This window comes from Entelurus aequoreus, linkage group LG17 (assembly GCF_033978785.1).
Source record: "Entelurus aequoreus isolate RoL-2023_Sb linkage group LG17, RoL_Eaeq_v1.1, whole genome shotgun sequence".
NCBI classification, from domain to species: Eukaryota; Metazoa; Chordata; class Actinopteri; order Syngnathiformes; family Syngnathidae; genus Entelurus; species Entelurus aequoreus.
Window position 1 is genome coordinate 46,055,918 of NC_084747.1, and position 16,101 is coordinate 46,072,018.

The window sequence follows — 16,101 nt, forward strand, 5'->3', positions numbered from 1 at the left end:
CCACACAACTCATGTAGTGTTAAAAGCCAAAGAATAAAAGTGGGTCTTAAAGTTAAAGTTTTAAAGTACCAATGATTGTCACACACACACTAGGTGTGGTGAAAGTTGTCCTCTGCATTTGACCCATCCCCTTGATCACCCCCTGGGAGGTGAGGGGAGCAGTGGGCAGCAGCGGGGGCCATGCCCGGGAATCATTTTAGGTGATTTAACCACTAATTCCAACCCTTGATGCTGAGTGCCAAGCAGGGAGGTAATGGGTCCCATTTTTATAGTCTTTGGTATGACCCAGCTGGGGTTTGAACTCACAACCTACTGATCTCAGGGCGGACACTCTAACCACAAGGCCACTGAGTAGGTAAGACGAGACTTAAAACACTCCACTGTGGGACCTTTTGAAGCTCATGGAGAGAATGCCAAGAGTGTGCAAAAAAGTAATCAGAGCAAAAGGTGGCTATTTTGAAGAAACTAGAATATAAAACATGTTTTTAGTCATTTCACCTTTTTTTTGTTAAGTACATAACTCCACATGTGTTCATTCATAGTTTTGATGCCTTCAGTGACAATCTACAATGTAAATAGTCATGAAAATAAAGAAAATGCATTTAATGAAAAGGTGTGTCCAAACTTTTGGCCTGCACTGTACAACAACAGAACATTAAGCATCAGGAAAGGAGGACAAAAACGGCTATGTTAACTAAAGTGCTAACATCACACTCACTTTTTAACAGCAAAGTCATGCTCGGGTATTTGTCTGAGAAAACCAAAATCATTAAACTAACAGCTTCTATGCCTGTAGCAGACCTTTATTTCAGGATCTGTAACTAAGCCTTTTTCTATTCATTTATTTATTTTTTACAAAATGATCTTCCATGATGTGGTGGGTGTATACACTGCAAAAACTGAAATCTAAGTAAGATTAAATATCTCAAATAAGGGTGATATTTGCTTATTTTCTGTCTGATAAGATAATTATTCTCACTAAGCAGATTTTATGTTAGAATGTTTTACTTGTTTTAAGTGTTTTGGTCCTAAATGATCTCAGTAAGATATTACAGCTTGTTGCTGAGATTTGATGACCTATATTGAGTAAAACATGCTTGAAACTAGAATATCAACTGTTGCAAAGCTGTGTCATCAACACTCACAAGTATAAAACTACTTTTTTAAAGTAATAATTTCTTATTTCAAGCATGAAAAAAAATCATGACTTTGACACAATTGTGTCTCATATTTAAAACGAAGACAGCCAAATTGACTTTGCTGTTTTATTTTCAATGAAACAATAGAAAATACGTACTCATATAGTAGTACAGTTGGCACAGTACAGTAAACTGACAGTTAATATTTAAACATTTAACATGTGACATTTCTAACAATTTTGAACAAAAATAGTTCATGCACATTCAGATAAATTCTTCAAAATCACAATTTTGGCCGGGGGCCAGGCTGTATATATGTGCACTAATTGACTGAAAGAGCACGCACTTGGCGCGATGATGTCATGTTGTCGATGAAAAATGCATTTTTAGACCATATGATTTGCCTGAGCGGCTAGGAGACCCCGAGAGTAACAAGCGGTTGCCTTGTTGCCTTTCCATTAAGAACAATAAATTAGTTTTTAGTATAAGTTTGCTGGTTTCAAGAAATATAATGCCGAGCGCATATCATTATGTCAAGATAATGGCACTAGCATTTACTTCATTTAAGAATATTTTTCAACATACTGAAAAAAAAGGTCTCATATTTGTTTTTTCTATCAAGAAAAGTGCACTTGTTATTAGTGAGAATATACTTATTTTAAGGTATTTTTGGGTTCATTGAAGTTAGCTAATTTTACCTGTTTTGGAAAGTCTTGACAAGTCAAATTTTCTTGTTCATTTGGCAGATAATTTTGCTTACCGTAGTTCAAATAAAATACCCCTAATTTTTGTTTGTTTTTTTCTTGTTTTTGAACACTGACTTTTTGCAGTGTAGACAATACATGCTCATCTAGTTAGGTGCGACAGAGCTGGTATCATTTCCAAAAAGAAGAGGTTCTCTTATTGTTTTGACAAGCAAAAGGTTTGAGCTCTTCTGTCAAAAGTGGAGCTACCAAGTGAGGGAATGATGGGTTTTTCCGACACTGCCCCGGGGATCCCCCTTAGGTTGCAGTGAAACATTTTACTGCATTAAAAACAATTTTTTTAAATGATAGGAACATTTAAGTATTTTTAGGAATTTCAAGCATCCGGAGCACCCTGTCGAGATAACCACACACCTTGAAAATGGCAACAGACAGATTGGTTAAGAGCTCGCCGGAATGATGCAGCTTGGGGATGATCTGCAGAACACGCTCTAGTGCGTCCGTGTGGCACAGGGGTTTGGCGTCTGGTTGGCCATGAGTACCCAGCTCCTCTTCATCCTCCTCTCCTTGGAGCAGCAGCACGGTGGTGATGTACTGGTTGATGACGGTGTCTTGGTCCAGACCGAATGTGCTGCAGACCATTTACAAGACAAGAGTTGTAACACAGTAGAGAAATGCCAAAGCAGAAGAAGGAGGAGTCAGAAGCTGACTTTTTTTTTTTTTACCTGCAGTAGTCAAGGATGATATCTGGAGTGATCCTCTTGTTTTTCACCAGAATGGGGATCACGATGCTCAAGTCAGACCACTGGCGAAACACAGGCTGGATGGATATCTGGGACAGCAAAACCAAAAAAAAACACATGACAGCAAAGATATATTCAATTATATTGCTGGGGTCTCTAAGATTAGGTTAAAAAATCATTTTAATGAATTAACAGCTGTGGCTGTAGGAGACCTCCTGATGTAGATTTTATTATCCCCACAAGATAAAAGTAGCTGTATTTCAAGTGTGACTGAGTGGTTGCCATCCAACAGCTCTACCTCTGCATGGATTTTAAAATGTTGAAATTATTCAATATACTTATCAGTGCTCTTTAATTCTCTTTGTTGCTATTACAAAATTGGTTCTGTTGCTACTGTGTTGTGCAATATACTCTACATTTCGGACTATAATCCGCTACTTTTTTCCTATTCATTGAACTAGAGATGTCCGATAATATCGGCCTGCTGATATTATCGGCCGATATATGCGTTAAAATGTAATATCGGAAATTATCGGTATCAGGTTTTTTTATTATCGGTATCGTTTTTTTTTTTTTTTTATTTATTTTTTTATTAAATCAACATAAAAAACACAAGATACACTTACAATTAGTGCACCAACCCAAAAAACCTCCCTCCCCCATTTACACTCATTCACACAAAAGGGTTGTTTCTTTCTGTTATTAATATTCTGGTTCCTACATTATATATCAATATATATCAATACAGTCTGCAAGGGATACAGTCCGTAAGCACACATGATTGTGCGTGCTGCTGGTCCACTAATAGTACTAACCTTTAACAGTTAATTTTACTAATTTTCATTCATTACTAGTTTCTATGTAACTGTTTTTATATTGTTTTACTTTCTTTTTTATTCAAGAAAATGTTTTTAATTTATTTGTCTTATTTTACTAATTTTTTTAAAAAGTACCTTATCTTCACCATACCTGGTTGTCCAAATTAGGCATAATAATGTGTTAATTCCACGACTGCATATATCGGTTGATATCGGTATCGGTAATTAAAGAGTTGGACAATATCGGAATATCGGATATCGGCAAAAAGCCAATATCGGACATCCCTACTTTGAACCCTGCGGCTTATAAAATGGTGCGGCTAATTTATGGATTTTCCTTCGGTGACGGCCAGAATGCAAAAAAAAAACACATATTAAGACACTGAAATGGTGTATTAGTGTTTGTGTTATGGCGCCATCTTTTGGTCAAGTTTGCTCATTGCACGTGCTGCGGGGTGAACGTCTACAGCAGAGGTCCCCAAACTTTTTGACTCGGGGGCCGCATTGGGTTAAAGCAGGGGTCTCAAACTCAATTTACCAGGGGGCCACTGGATGCAGAGTCTGGGTGAGGCTGGGCCGCAAGAAAAGATTTCTTTAAAAAATTATTTTTAAATGTCTGTATTTTTATTTTCAACACAAAATAAAATCAAAATATAAATGAACAAAATCAGAATTAAGTAATGTGAGGCAATGCAAATTAAAAAAAACAAATAATGGTTTGAATTGGTCCAGGTTATCGGGGACTGTTATTACTGACGGACAGGTGTCGCGGTGCGACTGCAGCCAGGCACGTAAGAAAACCCTCGTCTCCATGGCAACATTTCTGTCGCTTTCACTCATTTGCCGCTTTTCCACAAATGCAGGGGTAGGCAACCCAGATCGTTGAAAGAGCCATTTTGGACCCAAATAACAAAAATCGGACTGCCGATATTATCGGCCGACAAATGCTTTAAAATGTAATATCGGAAATGATCGGTATCAGTTTCAAAAAGTAAAATGTATGACTTTTTAAAACGCTGCTGTGTACACGGACGTAGGGAGAAGTACAGAGCGCCAATAAACCTTAAAGGCACTTCCTTTGCATGCCGGCCCAATCACATAATATCTACGGCTTTTCACACACACAAGTGAATGCAACGCATACTTGGTCAACAGCCATACAGGTAACACTGAGGGTGACCGTATAAACAACTTTAACACTGTTACAAATATGCGCCACACTGTGAACCCACACCAAACAAGAATGACAAACACATTTCGGGAGAACATCCGCACCGTAACACAACGTAAACACAACAGAACAAATACCCAGAACCCCTTGCAGCACTAACTCTTCCGGGACGCTACAATATACACCCCCGCTATCCCCTACCCAGTCAAGAATATTTCAGTTGTTTTTATCCTTCCTTGTGGGGACATTGTTGATTGTAATGTCATGTTCGGATGTACTTTGTGGACGCCGTCTTTGCTCCACAGTAAGTCTTTGCTGTCGTCCAGCATTCTGTTTTTGTTTACTTTGTAGCCAGTTCAGTTTTAGTTTCGTTCTGCACAGCCTTCCCTAGGCTTCAATGCCTTTTCTTAGGGGCACTCACCTTTTGTTTATTTTTGGTTTAAGCATTAGACACCTTTGTACCTGCACACTGCCTCCCGCTGTTTCCGACATCTACAAAGCAATTAGCTACCGGCTGCCACCTACTGATATGGAAGAGTATTACACGGTTACTCTGCCGAGCTCTAGACAGCACCGACACTCAACAACAACACATCATTTGCAGACTATAATTACTGCTTTGCAAAAAATATTTTTAACCCAAATAGGTGAAATTAGATCATCTCCCACGGCACACCAGACTGTATCTCACGGCACACTAGTGTGCCGCGGCACAGTGGTTGAAAAACACTGGTTTAATGCATCCAGCGGGGCATCACAACAAAATTAGGCATAATAATGTGTTAATTCCACGACTGTATATATCGGTATCGGTTGACATCGGTATCGGTAAATAAGAGTTGGACACTATCGGAATATCGGATATCGGTAAAAAAGCCATTATCGGACATCTCTATTATCTACCATTTACTCAAAAACTAATTGATATTACGGAAAATGACTGCCAGATGATTGGATGCATTTGCGGTATTCAATATTATAAAAATACAATTTCAGCACCCCAATACAATATATATTTCTAAGTGCTGTATTACCTCTAGTTTGGCAAGCTTGATGCCCCATTCAGCCTCAGCGATGACAGAAAGAAACTTCGTTTTTTCCTCCGCATTATCGTACAAACAGCAGAGATTAGCCCCAATCTTGGCCACAGCCTGAAAAAAAATCAAGAGACATGGTTGGATCACAATCTAATCATTAAGTTTGGTGCCAAAACCTTTTCCTCCGATGACCAATATTGAAGGATGCGGGGCCACTTTGATACATTTTGTGCATTAAAGATGCATTCAAGTTGCTCAAACCAATACTATGTGAGTCAAGAAATGCAAATGTATCAACATTTTAGCTTTGTCTTTAAAAGCTAAGATGACATAAGAACCGAGTGTAATATACTATACAATAATACACACACTTTGTACATCCCTGATCTATGAAATTCCCACAGATTAATACAATAGCGACAGTAAAACTGTAAAACATAGGTGGTGAACTCATATCAAATACCAAGATTTTATCATAGTTTTCCCACGTGTTGTCGGTAATCTTCCACAGTATTTTAAAGACTTCCTCCTTCGGAAGCAGCGTACAGATTCCAATGGCCAAATTGCAATCAACCACCCTCCAGTTCAACACCTGCAATCCAAAGAGAGCTACTTAGAATGACGTTAAAATTGCACTAAACCTAAAGCGTCATTGGGCTCACCTTGTTCAGCAGGGCCACAGCTACGTGATTCAGGGCCGAGGCAATGCTCTTACGCAAATCATTCAAGCACACGTTGTACTTACTCAGCTCTTTTGCATTGTGAACCTGAAAAGTAAGAACAGTGCAAACAATTAAAAAGTGACACCAGAAGAGTGCAACAGGCTAAACTTAATAGACAGTTGTGGAGGGGGGGCGTGGCCTGCGGACCTGCAGCGAAACCGGGTGTGCCAGGACCGGCTTCGAGATCAGCGACAGGTGCGTATTTGGCCCACCTGGGCCTGATTATCTAATCACCTGTCGCTCTGTTAAAAAGCAGCAGCCGGGGAGGAGAGAGGTGTTGGAGGTGGAGCAAGATCGAGAGGCGAGAGACAGACAGACACAAAGCAATTGCTGAAAAGCAAGACAATTTATTGCAAAATAAAACTATATTGTGAACCTGATCCAGCTCTCATGTCAGTGCTTGGTGGTCCGAGGAACTCGGAGGGGAGAAACTTCCACAACAGTATTAGCCGATATTGACAAACTTATTGCGCATTCCCTGTATCCTGTATTGCTGCTGCTTTTGCGGTGATAATTAGGACAATTAGTTGTGAACGGTCTATTTGTTGGTGAATGTATTATTTACCGGTACTTATATTAATGAAGTACACAACACAAAACCAGTGAAGTTGGCACGTTGTGTAAATGGTAAATAAAAACAGAATACAATGATTTGCAAATCCTTTTCAACTGCTGGTTACTGGGGTTCAATCCCCACCTTCTACCATCCTAGTCACATCCGTTGTGTCCTTGGGCAAGACACTTCACCCTTGCTCCTGATGGGTGCTGGTTAGCGCCTTGCATGGCAGCTCCCGCCATCAGTGTGTGAATGGGTGAATGTGGAAATACTGTCAAAGCGCTTTGAGTACCTTGAAGGTAGAAAAGCGCTATACAAGTATAACCCATTTATCATTTATTTATAACTGATATTCAATTGAATAGACTGCAAAGACCAGATATTTGATGTTCGAACTCCATCCATCCATCCATCCATTTACTACCGCTTGTCCCTTTTTGGGGTCGCTGGAGCCTATCTCAGCTGCATTCGGGCGGAAGGCGGGGTACACCCTGGACAAGAACTCAATTTTATTTTTGAAAATAATCATTAACTTAGAATTTAATGGCAGCAACACATTGCAAAAAAGTTGGCGTAGGGGGATTTTTACCACTGTGTTACATGGCCTTTCCTTTTAACAACACTTAGTAAACGTTTGGGAACTGAGGAAAAAATGTTTTTAAGCTTTTCTGGCGGAATTCTTTCCCATTCTTGGGGTTGAGGTGGGAGGGGGATAGCGGGGGTGTATATTGTAGCGTCCCGGTACAGTTCGTGCTGCAAGGGGTTCTGGGTATTTGTTCTGTTGTGTTACGGTGCGGATGTTCTCCCGAAATGTGTTTGTCATTCTTGTTTGGTGTGGGTTCACTGTGTGGCGCATATTTGTAACAGTGTTAAAGTTGTTTATACGGCCGCCCTCAGTGTGACCTGTATGGCTGTTGACCAAGTATGCTTTGCATTCACTTGTGTGTGTGAAAAGCCGTAGATATTATGTGATTGGGCCGGCACGCAAAGGCAGTGCCTTTAAGGTTTATTGGCGCTCTGTACTTCTCCCTACGTCCGTGTACCACTCCGTACAGCGGCGTTTTAAAAAGTCAAAAATGTTACTTTTTGAAACAGATACCGATAATTTCCGATATTACATTTTAAAGCATTTATCGGCCGATAATATCGGACATCTCTACTGCAAACATAGTCGACTGTTTAAAAACAGGTGCTAATAAAAGACGTCCCTGCTGTGAAATGTTGCATGATGTTGGTGGTGTACAACCTCTTGTGCTAATAAAAAATGCAAATAAAAAATGCATTAATTCACAATTTGTATTAACACCACTAACATATAGTATCGACGAATACCGGTATCGATATGGATGAAATCCTAATGATATACTGCACATCCCTACAGACCACGCACCCGTCGATTCAGCGGTTAGTTGAATAGAGGATTTATGCACTGCAAAAAGTCAGTGTTCAAAAACAAGAAAAAAAGGGGTATTTTATTTGAACTAAGCAAAATTATCTGCCAATAGAACAAAAAAATTCAGCTTGTCAAGACTTTCCAAAACAAATAAAATTAGCTAACCTCAATGAACCCCAAAATACCTTAAAATAAGTATATTCTCACTCATAACAAGTGCAGTTTTCTTGGTAGAAAAAAAAGAGACCTTTTTGCTCAATATGTGGAAAAATATTCTTAAATTAAGTAAATGCTAGTGCCATTATCTTAACATAATGATATGCGCTTGGCATCATGATTTTTTTTTTTCATGCTTGAAGTAAGAAATGATTACTATAAAAAAGTAGTTTTATACTTGTGAGTGTTGATGACAGCTTTGCAACAGTGGATATTCTAGTTTCAAGCATGTTTTACTCAATATAGGTCATCAAATCTCAGCAACAAGCTGTACTATCTTACAAAGATTATTTAGGACCAAAACCCTTAAAACAAGTAAAACACTCTAACATAAAATCTGCTTAATGAGAAGAATTATCTTATCAGACAGAAAATAAGCAAATATCACCCTTATTTGAGATATTTCATCTTACTTAGATTTCAGTTTTTGCAGTGTGGCATGTGTCTGTGTTATACCTGTACAGTAATCTTTGTGTTCAAAATGTTGGAGGTAACATGTTGCAGACAGCTGCCATAGGAGTTGACCATCACTCTCATGGCCAGCTGCAGCTGACTGCACTCTTGTAACATCTGCATCATTCTTTGGAGAGGACTCATCAGGGGTTGCAAGTAATTTGAACCTGAACACAACAAATGCAAAAGGTTAACTAAAAGCGGGGAACAAGATGTATTTGTAATGTATTTGCCTAACTTGCTTAAAAAAAAAGTACCGGTACTTACCATCTTCAAAAGAGCAGTGTGAGAGGCAGGAGCAGTCCAACGGGTACAATTTGGTATCTGCAATAATTATAGTATTTACTAGGGGTGTAACGGTACACAAAAATTTCGGTTCGGTACATACCTCAGTTTAGAGGTCACGGTTCGGTTAATTTTCGGTACAGTAAGAAAACAACAAAATATAAATTTTTGGGTTATTTATTTACCAAATTTGCAAAATCTTCCACCAAAAATATTTTTCTTAGTGGAATATTTGATTTGAAGTAATGGGAACCTTGGATAGGTCAATAATTCATAATAACATTGATTTTGATTCAATATTATGTTTTGAGCAATGACAGTTTGAAAGAAAAAAAAACAGTTTTGTTTTATTAGTCAACATTGCAACTTTTTCTAAATGACATTTAACCTTTAAGCTTTTTTATTTCACTTTTGTTATGTTTTTGTTTATTTTAATAGTATTTTTAGAATGTGCCGTGGGCCTTTAAAACATTAGCTGTGGGCCGCAAATGGCACACTTTTGACACCCCTGCTATAGATAATAAAAAAATTAATCTGATAAATCTATGGATAAAAAGCAGAGCCTGGCGACGCATGCGCGTTTATCATAACTCTGTCTCTCTCTCTGTCTCTGCCCCTCTCTCACGAATGCTGCTGCACGCACAATTTGTTTTGTTTTCAACCCCTTCTTAACCCTGAACGTACATTGAAAATACACGCAACCCTAACTCAAAATGCCGGACATTTGAGACATTTAAGAAACTCCGCCCTGACAGCTCCGCAAAAGAGGACATGTCCGGTGAAAAGAGGACATATGGTCAGTCTATCGTAGCCCGTTAGCTGCTAGCATGCCGTGTGTTGTGCCTCGGTGTGCATTGTTTACACAACGTGCGTTACGCTACTTAATATGTCCGTGTGGAAACTCGTTCGGTACACCTCTGAACCGAACCGGAACCCCCGTACCGAAACGGTTCAATACAAATACACGTACCGCTACACCCCTAGTATTTACAGTAGGAAATTGAACACAAAATAGAATATGCAATTGTGTGCTACCTTGAGAAATAGGCAGCAAGCAATTGGTGATTTCATACTGAACAGGTAACACAGACACTGGGTCCAATACAATGCAGTCTTCATTAAAAACATTTTGGAAGCTCCACTGAGAATAAACATTATCCTCCGTATCCAAGGCCAAATCCTGTGAGCACAAGGAACAAGTGTATTATTTTACACTATATTCATTTATTTGGTAGAATTAAAAAAAGATGACCTTGGCTGCAAAGCCGTAGTCGTCTGATATTTGGCACTGATGATAGACATCCATTGCAATCCGTGTGGACTTGCAAAGCTCCAAACAGTCCAGCAGCAAGTCTGTAATAGTGTTCGAATACATGCCAGCAAATCAGCAGTCAACGACAGGTGCTGTTTGAAGATAAGAATGTGTCACGGCTGATGTTTACCAGGATGGCACACAGTGACGGCTTGGCAGGCGAGCTCATGGATGACAACCGGCAGGTCGGCTTCATCAGGCAGCACCATGGGCACGTCCGCCTCCAGCATCTGACATAACGTCTTGGCGGCAGTAAACAACACCTTCCCTGTGCTGGTGTTGTCGTGGTGCTCATAGAGCTCGCTGACAAAGATGACAAATTAAGGAGCTTAGCTAATGTTCAAAGAAATACTCAAATTATTGTTATAGGGCCACTCCAATTAACACTTATGTTCATTACCCACAATGTCTGCTGCAGTCGTCGGGTGCGTGGTGTACAAAAGCCAGTGTTGGGACTAACGCGTTACTGTAACGCCGTTATTTTCGGCGGTAACTAGTAGTCTAACGCGTTATTTTTTATATTCAGTAACTCAGTTACCGTTACTACATGATGCGTTACTGCGTTATTTTTTATATAGTATCGACTAGCAACTGAGAAGATCTGAGTGTGTTTAATTGCTGCGGTGTCGTCCTTCTGAATGTTCCTGTGTCACAAGGAAGTATATGTGTGTGGGTGTGTGTGTGTGGGGCGGGGGGGCGTGTCTGTGTTTAGTAACAAGACATAGCGGAGCCAAAGCCGAGTTTCTTAACATGGAGATATTCTCACTACTTTTCTTTTGTCGAGCACAACGAAAAGAAAATTTTAGTTAAATGTAAGTTGTGTCTTGAATCAAAGATCCTATCTACTGCCCAAAACAGCAATTCAAATCTGCTGAAACAGCTACAAAAGCAACATGCTTCCACGAAGCTAGTAAAGAGAGACACACAGCGGCTGGATTTTAACGGAGGGACTGCTAGCCAGGACAACATTGATAGAGCCATTGCAGCGTATGTGCTGGAAGACATGCAGGCTATTTCTACAGTGGAGTCACCCGATTTCAGGCAGCTGGACACAGTGGACAGTGAGTACATAAACATGGAAAGCAAGCTAAAGAAAACACCTCCAAACTCTGCCTCTGCTCATCATTCAGCACTGAAGGTACACACACTCTGTCAATTCTCTTATATACTCTTTCATTCTAGACTTCTAGAGTGTTTGATTATCACATCACTCTAAATGTATAGACTATAAAGTTCACAAACATAAAGAGGGATCCTAGTGGGCCAGGCCAATCTTTCATTTTCTCTAAACTAAAACTGGGGAAATGCGTAGAGTGTTCTGGGCTTCAGTACAGTGTTGATCTCATGGAGACATGATTTTATTTCACAATTCCTTGAGAGAAAAAAATGCCTGGTTAGGCTTTGTGTATAGCAGTATGTGTGCTGTACATAGTGACATGACATATAATCATGTCATGTGTGCCTTCCTTGGGTGAAGCCAGGTTTACAGCTATGTTGTGACATTTTGTTATTATGCGGTTTGTTACTTATTTATGTTATGTTGCAGCTATTTACATTTATGCAAGGGGTTCTGGGTATTTGTCCTGTTGTGTTTATATTGTGTTACGGTGCGGATGTTCTCCCGAAATGTGTTTGTCATTCTTGTTTGTTGTGGGTTCACAGTGTGGCACATATTTGTAACAGTGTTAAAGTTGTTTATACGGCCACCCTCAGTGTGACCTGTATGGCTGTTGACCAAGTATGCGTTGCATTCACTTGTGTGTGTGTGAAAAGCCATAGATATTATGTGATTGGGCCGGCACGCAAAGGCAGTGCCTTTAAGGTTTATTGGCGCTCTGTACTTCTCCCTACGTCCGTGTACACAGCGGAGTTTTAAAAAGTCATAAATTTTACTTTTTGAAACCGATACCGATAATTTTGAAACCGATACCGATAATTTACATTTTAAAGCATTTATCTGCCGATAATATCGGCAGTCCGATATTATCGGACATCTCTAGTTCCTTGCATATTAAAGGGCAGCAGTTTCTTAATACACCAGTGTTGGTGTGCACATGGTCTACTGGTTTTAAATCATTAACAGAAAAAACATTATCAGTCAAACACTATCAACATCAACCTTCCATCCATCCATTTACCACACCGCTTATCGTCATTAGGGTCGCAGGTAACCTGGAGCCTATCCCAGATGACTCCGGGCAAGCGGCAGGGTACACCCTCGACTAGTTGCCAGCCAATCGCACGGCACATACAGTATAAACAAACAACTATTAACATTCATATCTATTGACAATTTAGACTTAGCGTCTAATCAACATAGCACATCTTTTTGGAACGTGGAAATATCACCAATATCAATATCATCAGTCCCACATGCTTACCTGAGAATCTTGAGGGCCTTGTGAACCTTGCCCACCCCCAGGGCGCGCAGGGCCAAGTCGGACCACAGTTCCTGTTTGGTGCGCTGCAGCTGCCTCCCCAGGCGACACAGGCCCGCCTGGGTGGAGATGGTCCTGGTCTTTCCGTCGGGATCGTTGGTCATTACCGGGGCGGCCGTGTCCTTGCTTTCGGATGAACGGCTGCCACGCGTTCTTTCGTAGGCCGTGATGTGGTGCTCCTGGATTTGTTGGCGAATGTTGGCGTCTTCGTAGTTGGCAGGGGTGATGAAGAGATCGAAATCTTCCTAAAGAAAGTGCATGTTCAGATGAATAGAAATTAGAGATGTCCGATAATATCGGACTGCCGATGTTATTGGCCGATAAATGCTTTATAATTTTAATATCGGAAATTATCGGTATCGGTTTCAAAATGATCGGTATCGGTTTCAAAAAGTAAAATTTATGACTTTTTAAAACTCCGCTGTGTACACGGACGTAGGAAGAAGCACAGAGCCCAAATAAACCTTAAAGGCACTGCCTTTGCGTGCTGGCCCAATCACATAATATCTACGGCTTTTCACACACACAAGTGAATGCAAGGCATACTTGGTCAACAGCCATACAGGTCACACTGAGGGTGGACGTATAAACAACTTTAACACTGTTACAAATATGCGCCACACTGTGAACCCACACCAGACAAGAATGACAAACACATTTCGGGAGAACATCCGCACCGTAACACAACATAAACACAACAGAACAAATACCCAGAATCCCTTGCAGCACTAACTCTTCCGGGACGCTACAATATACATCCCCCGCTACCCCCTACCCACTCCCACCTCAACCTCCTCATGCTCTCTCAGGGAGAGCATGTCCCAAAGCTGCTGTTTTGAAGCATGTTAAAAAAAATAATGCACTTTGTGACTTCAATAATAAATATGGCAGTGCCATGTTGGCATTTTTTTCCATAACTTGAGTTGATTTATTTTGGAAAAATTTGTTGCATATTGTTTTTTCTGTTAATGACTTAAAACCAGTAGACCATGTGCACACTGGTGTATTTAGAAACTGTTGACCTTTAATATGCAAGAAACTAGAGATGTCCGATAATATCGAACTGCCGATATTATCGGCCGATAAATGCTTTAAAATGTAATATCGGAAATTATCGGTATCGGTTTCAAAATTATCGGCATCGGTTTCAAAAAGTAAAATTTATGACTTTTTAAAACGCCGCTGTGTCGGGGACGTAGGGAGAAGTACAGAGCGCCAATAAACCTTAAAGACACTGTCTTTGCGTGCCGGCCCAGTCACATAATATCTACGGCTTTTCACACACTCAAGTGAATGCAAGGCATATTTGGTCAACAGCCATACAGGTCACACTGAGGGTAGCCGTATAAACAACTTTAACACTGTTAAAAATATGCGCCACACTGTGAAAAAAATAATGCACTTTGTAACTTCAATAATAAATATGGCAGTGCCATGTTGGCATTTTTTTCCATAACTTGAGTTGATTTATTTTGGAAAACCTTGTTACATTGTTTAATGCATCCAGCGGGGCATCGCAACAAAATTAGGCATAATAATGTGTTAATTCCACAACTGTATATATCGGTATCGGTTGATATTGGAATCTGTAATTAAGAGTTGGACAATATCGAAATATCGGATATCGGCAAAAAAGCCATTATCGGACATCTCTAATAGAAATATTTACACGCTTGATGTGTTGATCTTGTGTGCGTGAAATTTACCTGTAGGTGGGCGATAACTTTGAATGTGCACAGGCTGTTTTCACACTCCATGCTTTTAAGGGTATCATCTGTAGTAGACAAGAAAGCAGTCTTGGATCTTCACATGTTTATTTACAATTTAGCATTGCTACTGTAAAGAAGCACATGCATGTTGCTGTGATAGTCTTATTGCAATATTATGTATTGTAATACTCACGTTTCTGTATCACATGCTGGTATTTCAGTGCATCCACCATCACCTGAGCAGTGACCATCTTCTGTTTTTTGTGCTAATGTAGACAAGCATATTGGTTCAACTCCATAGATGTCATGACTGGTTGACTTGCAGGCATGTTTGTGAATAAACACTTAACAATCTCTGATAATGAATACCGTAAATGCTGTAGTTATAGCTTGGGCCGTTAATTTACTAAACCCCAAAGAGGTTAGTGGTGTTAATTGTAAGTTAGAAATAATGAGAAAGGCTGTTTTTTTGTGAATTTTGAAAACGCCTACTTGGATGATGACTCTGAGTCCACGAGAAAGTGGAAGGGAAAATGTAACTGTCCACATTTTCATTTATCAACATGGATATTACACATTGGGATGGGTACATTTCACATTTAAATTGATACAGTAAAAATTGTCAGTACTTGGGAATCGATACTGGTACACTGCAAAAACTGAAATCTAAGTAAGATTAAATATCTCAAATAAGGGTGATATTTGCTTATTTTCTGTCTGATAAGATAATTCTTCTCACTAAGCAGATTTTATATTAGAGTGTTTTACTTGTTTTAAGGGTTTTGGTCCTAAATGATCTCAGTTAGATGTTACAGCTTGTTGCTGAGATTTTATGATCTATATTGAGTAAAACATGCTTGAAACTAGAATATCAACTGTTGCAAAGCTGTGTCGTCAACACTCACAAGTATAAAACTGCTTTTTTAAAGTAATAATTTCTTATTTCAAGCATGAAAAAAAATCATGACTTTGACACAATTGTGTCTCATAATTAAAACAGATGACAGCCAAATGGACTTTGCTGATTTATTTTCAATGAAACAATAGAAAATATGTACGGTACTCATATAGTAGTACAGTTGGCACAGTACAGTAAACTGACTATTTAAACATTTAACATGTGACATTTCAAACCATTTTGAACAGAAATAGTTCATGCACAGTCAGATAAATTCTTCAAAATTACAATTTAAAAAAATTTAGCCGGGGGCCGGGCTGTATATATGCGCACTAATTGACTGAAAGAGCACGCACTTGGCGCGATGATGTCATGTTGTCGATGGAAAAATGCATTTTTAGACCATATGATTTGCCTGAGCGGCTAGGAGACCCCGAGAGTAACAAGCGGTTGCCTTGTTGCCTTTCCATTAAGAACAATGAATTAGTTTTTAGTATAAGTTTGCTG

General features: G+C 39.6%; 1 protein-coding gene across 3 annotated transcripts in view; it reads right to left on the bottom strand.

The window, feature by feature from the left end:
- Positions 1 to 16,101, bottom strand: part of kntc1 (kinetochore associated 1) — an 80,061-nt gene that overhangs the window by 38,833 nt on the left and 25,127 nt on the right. For all 3 annotated transcript variants that reach the window (XM_062025784.1, XM_062025783.1, XM_062025785.1), the window contains exons 29-41: positions 14,890 to 14,962; positions 14,694 to 14,761; positions 12,931 to 13,232; positions 10,680 to 10,852; positions 10,490 to 10,590; positions 10,273 to 10,417; positions 9,220 to 9,276; positions 8,956 to 9,119; positions 6,275 to 6,379; positions 6,076 to 6,204; positions 5,610 to 5,726; positions 2,569 to 2,675; positions 2,258 to 2,474 (exon numbers count right to left, since the gene is read on the bottom strand). In XM_062025784.1, the coding sequence (XP_061881768.1) occupies positions 2,258 to 2,474; positions 2,569 to 2,675; positions 5,610 to 5,726; positions 6,076 to 6,204; positions 6,275 to 6,379; positions 8,956 to 9,119; positions 9,220 to 9,276; positions 10,273 to 10,417; positions 10,490 to 10,590; positions 10,680 to 10,852; positions 12,931 to 13,232; positions 14,694 to 14,761; positions 14,890 to 14,962 (1,758 nt within the window). The remainder of the gene's footprint in view (positions 1 to 2,257; positions 2,475 to 2,568; positions 2,676 to 5,609; positions 5,727 to 6,075; positions 6,205 to 6,274; positions 6,380 to 8,955; positions 9,120 to 9,219; positions 9,277 to 10,272; positions 10,418 to 10,489; positions 10,591 to 10,679; positions 10,853 to 12,930; positions 13,233 to 14,693; positions 14,762 to 14,889; positions 14,963 to 16,101) is intronic.